The 7,480-nt window shown below is 40.2% G+C and overlaps 1 protein-coding gene and 1 non-coding gene across 2 annotated transcripts; one reads left to right on the top strand and one right to left on the bottom strand.

Annotated features, from left to right (window-relative positions):
• Nucleotides 1-602: 602 nt before the first annotated feature.
• On the bottom strand, nucleotides 603-3,243 carry LOC131247000 (putative F-box protein PP2-B12). Its single transcript, XM_058247448.1, has 3 exons — nucleotides 2,854-3,243; nucleotides 1,691-1,843; nucleotides 603-1,325 (listed from the first exon to the last, which is right to left on the bottom strand). Exons 1-3 carry the CDS (start codon nucleotides 3,115-3,117, stop codon nucleotides 849-851), a joined length of 894 nt encoding a protein of 297 aa, XP_058103431.1. The 5' UTR covers nucleotides 3,118-3,243; the 3' UTR covers nucleotides 603-848.
• Nucleotides 3,244-5,125: 1,882 nt separating this feature from the next.
• On the top strand, nucleotides 5,126-5,321 carry LOC131247672 (U2 spliceosomal RNA). The gene has a single exon (XR_009171946.1). It is a non-coding gene; the product is annotated as a U2 spliceosomal RNA (small nuclear RNA).
• Nucleotides 5,322-7,480: the final 2,159 nt, after the last annotated feature.

The following is a 7,480-nucleotide window of genomic DNA, read 5'->3' on the forward strand; positions in this document are numbered from 1 at the left end:
TTCAGTATCCATGTTGTTGGAAATGTTGGCATTGTAATTATGGCTGATCCTGCTTCGATAAATGGGGTGATGATTGTTGTGGTCTAGTGTCGGTAGTTTCAATGAATCCTACGATGGGTGTGATTCTTCTCATAGTCACTCTATCTATTTAAAGTGCGGTCGGTCCCCAACTCTAAACATGTTTTCACACATGTTCTTCTTCTCATTTGAGAACATACAATCGTGGGTATACATGAGGCAAAAGACTGATGTACAACCAATTCTCTATAGGGTCTTTCTCAACGGTTAGAATAATGGCCTATCAAAGTACGCATTCAAAACGCTCTAATACCATAGATTGATGCAAGTACATATCATAGAATCTGCTGCATATTTATACAACATTACCAACATCGTTATATAACTCAACTAAGACCGACTCACCCAGTCTTGAGTTGAGCCGCCAAAACTCACTAGAGCCAGAGGTGAATCAGCTCAACTCTTGGTAGCAATCTGGATCAGGTTCAACCAAGTCCGAGTCAACTTGTACAAGCTCTCTCATTAGGTTGTCCATTTTCTTAGCCATTGATTTAGATAATTAAAATCATCTGATTGAAATAATATTTGAGAAACATAGCAATAAAAGCATATCATACATATTAAAAAATCCACGTCAATAATAAAACATTGTTTCATTGTATAATCACTGCAACAAAAGATAGATGTATCGAAACCCTACATCAACTATCTAACAAAATAACAGAAAACCTTCTCAAGCTACGGGGAAATAAGCAATTTCTTCACTATCATATATCCAGTGGAGAAATCAGCACTTTCTTCACCATCATATCCAATGCTTGGTGGGCGTTCTACACTGCAGCAATTTGTTCGCTTCCCAAAATGCCTTGTATCCTTTCCACACAATGCATCTTGGATGGCCTTATTTCAACTCCCATAACAAGAATCCCTTCCTTATAACTATACAACTCATACATCCTAAATTCAACTTCTCCTCCATCTCTATCACACAAGAATTCTCCCACTTCCACCTCCATCCATCCATTGTTCTCTGCACTTGGTTGCAGGACACTCTCCGCCTGATCGGGCGACATCAATACATCGCGTATGTGCATGTATGGATTGCTCTTCACATGCAAAGATAGCTTGACTGGCATGTTTTGCCATCCAGCGTGGTCAGACGTGTGTCTTACGATGAATCTAACAGTGTAATTGGTGTCTGGTGAGAGATGGGCCATGTCAATGGTGCCACGGAGATCAAACCACCAGACCGAGATCAACTCAGCTACTTCTGAGAAGACACTGGCATGATTAGGCAAGTAAATTAGCTATTGATCTTATAAAAATTAATTAAAAGACTTCATTTTGGGTGGACCACATCTCTGGCCAAAAGTGTAGTTGGGTCCACATGCAGAAATGGTGGTTGATCAGAAATTGAAACATCCATCTTGTGGGTGTTGTCATTGATGTCAGATTAACAGAGAATCAAGTTGAAAGAATGACCACAGTCATGTATTTTCCTTGATAAATGTGGATAATTGAAAATGTTGATTACTTTCATTGGTCCACATTCAACTGCTAATATGGATGGTCAAAATCATATATTCAACTACCAAGAGTAAAAGAGCATGGCTTTGATCATTCAATTGTCTCTGTATGTGGGGTCCATGAGATTAAAAGACCCTGATCAAGGCCTAAGATTAAGCCCAAGATAGGTTTGAAGGTGAGACCTTGTAGAAGCAGTGAGCCATCGCCAATACCGACCATCATCTCCCCACGATATCGATAGATCTCTAGCAGACACCATATAACATTTCTTACCACTTGATTTTTCCAACCAAAAACTCTGTCATCATCATCAACAACAACATCATCATCAACAACAACATCATCATCATCATTACCGTGTTTAAATGAAAAAAAAAAAAACAAAGAAATAAGCATCACCGTGGGCCCTAGGAAGGTTTCAACGGTGGATGTTATTATCACTATAGTTTCCTGTGGTGTGGCCCATTTGGGGTGTGGATATGCTCAAATTTTGGGCTCATGGCCTAAAATCAGATGGAAAAACGGATGGACGGTATGGATAAAACAAATACATCACGGTGGGCCCCACGGAGTCCTGACACCATGGAGATCAGTGGTGGCAGGGTCACCACGCAATCCGCGTCCGTTGCGAGCATGTCAGGCTTTTCTATCCCACCATGTGATAATCCAATCCGTTCATCTAGAAGATCTAACTATACAACGGAAATATAGCAGAAAAATAATAATAATAATCAATGATCCAGACCGTGTTCAGCTAACCACTTGTTTTAAATGGCCTTACATGAAAGGTGGTGCATCTTTGATAGTGGGATTTTTGTCATGAAGCCCATTCATGATGGGATCTTCAAGATGAACGGTTTGGATCATCAGGTGATTGGGTAGAAGTGGCAAACCACAATAGGGCAAGCCTCCATACACCCATCCAACTGAAAAATAAATAACAGAGGAAAGAGGAAACAACATATCCACCGAGGTAGGTGGGATCCCTGACTGTGGGGCCCACCGTGATGTGTGTTCCTTACATCCACGCCGTCCGACCGTTTTTACAACCATACCACAGAAAACAGTACCGGTGACTAAACATTTCGGTGGCCCCCAAGAAGTTTCTAATGGTGAGGATTCTATCACCACTGTTTCCTGTGATGTGGTCCACCTAATATTTAATTCTACTTGATTTTTGGGATGATACCATAAAATAAGCTCTCAAAACGGTTGGATGGTTTGGATGTAAGGAAAATACGTCAAGGTGGGCCCCACAGTCAGGGCTCCCACCCACCTCGGTAGATCGCCGACATCGCCAAGATTTACCTTTTTGCCATCATCGATCAGAAGCGGTTGGCAGAGACGGAAATAGAGATCTTTCTTGGATGAGAAGTGCAAGGGAGACACCGATCTGGACAGTATATCCGAGTAATCAGACGGCAGAAATCTCTCCCAGATAGAGTCTGATTCCGCTGCTGATTGGAAGGCAGAAGAGACCGAAGACGTTCTACAAACATCTAGAGGAGAAGTGAGGGAGAGAATATGAGTAATACAGCCTTCATCCAGGCTGCTGAAATCTGCACCGTCCATTTTCTAGTAAAGTCCGACACGAGAGAAGATGAAAATGAAGATGAACAGATGCCTTCAGCTTTAAGTCATAGCAGGTCCCCGCAGCAATTTCGAATGAAATTACGGTAGTATCCTCTTTGGACTTATCTCCACCAACTGCGGTGGGCCATGCTATAATTATCTTCGAAGGAATCGTCACCAAGGTCGGTTGGGACGACTGTGTTGTACACGTTAATCTGCTCCGTCCATCCGACGAGGACCCTTATTAGAACGGACGCGGATTGCGTCCTACGCCCGCCCGTCTCCAGCTGGGAACGGGTAGTAGCTTTGAGTGGACACCGTGATGTAGGGTTCTTATCCACACCGTCCATCCTTCTTTTTTTTCCCTATCCTTCCAGGGTATAAGCGCAAAACTGAGGCGGATCCAAGGCTCAAGTCGTTTAAACTTTTTGGGCCACAGGAGATTTAGTCTTAGTCTTTTTGACACGTGCTTCAAACTTTTAAAGCCCTAGTGCATCTTGACAGCTAAAAAAGCCTTGATCTTTTTTGGATCATAGGGCAACTTAAATGCCCTAAAATATTATTAACCTTAGTGTTGATTGAGCGTGGCTATGACATAGTTGTACATGTGGCACTAATGCCACATGTCGCTCATGTGACAATATTGTTAAACTGTTGGATGACTTTTTTCTATCTAAAGGGGTACAAAAATAATTGCCATAGGACGAATGGTCATATCTTTTCATGAAAAGATGTTGTTTGCTATAAATGGGCATAAAAGTTTTGATTAGTCACATTAGTATATTTAGAAGAACTCTATCACGTCCAATTGTTATAAATTCTGGATACTATAATCAAGAAATGCAATTCTCTATATTTTCTAAATAAACTATCTATTGTGCAGTAGTTTTAAATTTGGCATATTATTGGTATTTTTTAGAATATTTTAAAGGCATATCAATATCAAAATTAGAGATATGTCCAACACTTAATTGTACAAATTTTCATGTTGAAATTTGAATTGAGAGTTTATGTTATGTTGAAGATAATTTGCATATTTCATTTATTTATACTAGCTAGAACTATTAAAAAAATGGCAACAAATCTATCTTGAAATATTAACTATTCAAGTCGAGCTTTGAACTCGATAGATACGACTGTCTCATTATCTTTTTCATCTATCCTCTTTTTATTTTAACTTGTTATTTTTCTAACCCATTCAATATACACAATGTGGGCCGCCTGAAGAGTCAATCAGTCTTATTATTTTAGGTCTCCTTTCATAGTGCAACCATAGGGTGGAACGGGCTGAGCTAGGCCACGTCCGGGTTAGCCTGGCCCAGCCTAGTCTCCTCAGTCAACTTAAACCCAGCCCCAATCTGAATTCTTAAAAATAAAATAAAATAAAACCCCATAGAATATAGAATATGAATTCTTAAAAATAAAATAAAATAAAACCGGCCCTCACCATGTATAAAATATAGAATATCCAATCCGTGCAAAAGATGGCCGGAACCATGTTCATAGACCGTGATATCAAAATTAGGCCGATCCACTCATTCGGTGGGCTACACCTGTACACTGTTGAGTTATACCATCAAATGTCTATAGACTTTTATGTTGTGTCCATGTGATCGTCATGTTGCATATGACCAACCCTTTTCTCGATTGAATAATCTACACATGCAACATGTTGGCGGGAAAGAAATGGTTGTATCGGAACTTGCTATACATCCACTGTATTAATTAACCGTCCATATCAGCGAATAAAGGGAAGAAAGATGAAAGACGCATAGGTCCAATTTTTTAATCACAAGTCATCCATTGTAGGGCCCATTAAATGGAAGGCCACGATTGATAGATATCCCTGCCACGTGTACGGAGGACACATGAATGTACAAAATCCCATATATACCAGCTCTAACGCATCACCTCTTCCTTCTCAATGTATAATCCCACATTGACTGGGAACAAATCAGAAGAGAAAGTGGGTTAGATATAAAAGAGAGGGGAAGGCATTAATGAAAGCATACCTTTCTCGGCCTTTTGGCTAAGATCAAGTGTAGTATCTGTTCTTATCAGTTTAATATCTGATACGAGGGCCATCGGCTCACATGATATTAAATTAATTTCTTGTGGGGGAGGGCCTACCACAGTAGCTTGCTACTGGGGCTCTTAAGTGTCGCCCTTGTTTTGCACTACAGCATGGGCCTGGCGCACCCCTTCCAAAACTGTTATGAAATTTTATGTACATCTAGGATGTGAAGTCACCATCTGACGGTTGTAATTGGTCAATGATCTTGGTCATGGAATTGCTGGGGCCCAACAATCCACAACTGCAGTCACAGGGGTGTATTTGTTAATCCATTTCGTTCATCACGTGGCAGCCCTTTTTTGAATGGTCCATACAAAAGGTCAGGAACTAGGATTGAGTATACAACTGGTACGTCCCACAGCCACTTGTGGACTGGGTATCAGAGATGGCTGGGATAAGTAGCGTTTCTGTTGACACGAGGCACTCCCATGAATGGCTACTTTTTGATCTAGGATGTAGCTGGGCCAGGCTCGCTTGCTATCACGGCTTTGATCTAGCATATAGCTGGGCATGGTCTGGCATCGTATTACAGATGGATCGTTCCCTTCCCTTGTGACCTTACCCAAGAGACCTGAGAGATTTCTCTCCGCCTTATATAAGAGTTGTGGAGCCATTTAAGAGGTTTGGTATAAGTAGTAATTAATCAGACCATACAGAAACTGCTACATGTGGCTAGCTCAATAGTCAAAAATGGCTAGCCAATGTGTCTAAACGGCTAGTATGCAGTTAGTCTCCCATATGCAAAATAGTTAGAAATTATCAAAAAAAATTGCTAGTTTTTCACTAATAGTCGGAAATGGTATGTTTTATTTATGACTCTAAACTAAACCATCCAGCCACCTTTGCCTATATATACAGAGCTTGGCTAGTTCATTCGATCAACACACGTAAACCAATTCATTTTCTCATCTGAATCAACAAACTCCAAGTGTTCTCTGATCAAGTCAACAGGTTCAATACGAACCTGAGACTGTCAGGACCAATAGGTCCATAAGATCCAGACCGGTGCAGTGGTCTATGCCAGCAAAGCTAATCTTATTTTTCTAGCTCTCTTTCCATTTGAGAATTTTCTTTTAGCTATCATCTACCAGTAAAACTATGTTTATAAATTTCCACCAATGGTTCCTTCGTGTTTACTGAACGCAGAACCACACACAGGCTCGTCATATCCTAGAAGCCAATTGTCTGCAACGTGTCAACAATCTCAATTACCTTGAAAAGGAGAAAATAACACTTTAAGGATAGAGTGATTACACATGCTTCAGTCTGTCCTTAATCTTTTATATTTTTAGTTTCTAATTTCCTTTTGTTTTATGGAATTATAAATCTGTAATTTGAAATTAACAAATCTCAACATAACCTTAATCTTAAAGCTAGCTCAATCGTCCATTAAGTGGCCCACTTTATCACCATCATATCCCAATCATTTAAGAGTAGATCGATGTTACGTGTAGAAACCAACTCATCCACGAAATCAACGTAAGACTTCTAAAACTGAGACTCCATGCTTAAACAACACCACCAATCGCAACTTCTTGTATAACTATGATTTCCAAAATCATGAAAGCCTCCGTAAGAGTTATTAAAACATTCATGACAAATAAGATCTCATCAAAACCTGGTCTGCAGGGAGAGAGAGAGAGAGAGAGAGAGAGAGAGAGAGAGAGAGAGAGGATCCAAGTCGTGACTCTTCGAGTCATGTTGAGTTGCTGATCCAACGTCCAACAACTAAACTTTCTAGGAAGTGAAAATCAGAAGAGATGGGAGGAGAAAGAATAGAGAAAAGGAGGGAAGAAGAAGAAGAAAAATGGAAGAAAAGAGAAGAAGAAAGAAAGTTGGGTCAAGTTGACTCGGAAAGTTAACCAACCGATCTATTGTCCGAGTCGACAATTAGGGCCAAGTCAAGCCCTATATACTCCATTGGTTAGCAAAGTCCCTTTTCTAGTCTTTTTTCTTCAGATAAACTTTGCTCATTGTTTTACACCACGACTCAATGAGTCGCCTCACTAAGTTAAGGTGCTAATACATTGGATTTCAATCCAGGAAGACCAAAAATCCTTGTTTGATATATAGGTAATTAGTGCATGTGATTCCATGGAGAAACACCACCGATCTACGTCGGAACACCTACTAAGTTCAGTCTATAAGTGCGTCGAATTGAGTATAAGTGGAACCTAACTTGAACCATCTACACATAGTCCGACGATACATCGGTTTATCTCAGGTAAGTGATCCTCCCATCATGTTGTAAATTTCAAAACATCACGCAAATACTATATATACTTCACT

This window comes from Magnolia sinica, chromosome 5 (genome assembly GCF_029962835.1).
Source record: "Magnolia sinica isolate HGM2019 chromosome 5, MsV1, whole genome shotgun sequence".
Lineage (NCBI taxonomy): Eukaryota > Viridiplantae > Streptophyta > Magnoliopsida > Magnoliales > Magnoliaceae > Magnolia > Magnolia sinica.

Excerpts from the sequence above, each read along its gene's own strand:
- LOC131247000 (XM_058247448.1), bottom strand. The coding sequence starts at position 3,117 with ATGGACGGTGCAGATTTCAGCAGCCTGGATGAAGGCTGTATTACTCAT. Across the intron at positions 1,844-2,853 it reads TGATCGATGATGGCAAAAAG|AGTTTTTGGTTGGAAAAATC; the intron begins GTAAATCTTGGC and ends TGATGATGACAG. Across the intron at positions 1,326-1,690 it reads ATCTTGGGCTTAATCTTAGG|CTAATTTACTTGCCTAATCA; the intron begins CCTTGATCAGGG and ends TAAGATCAATAG.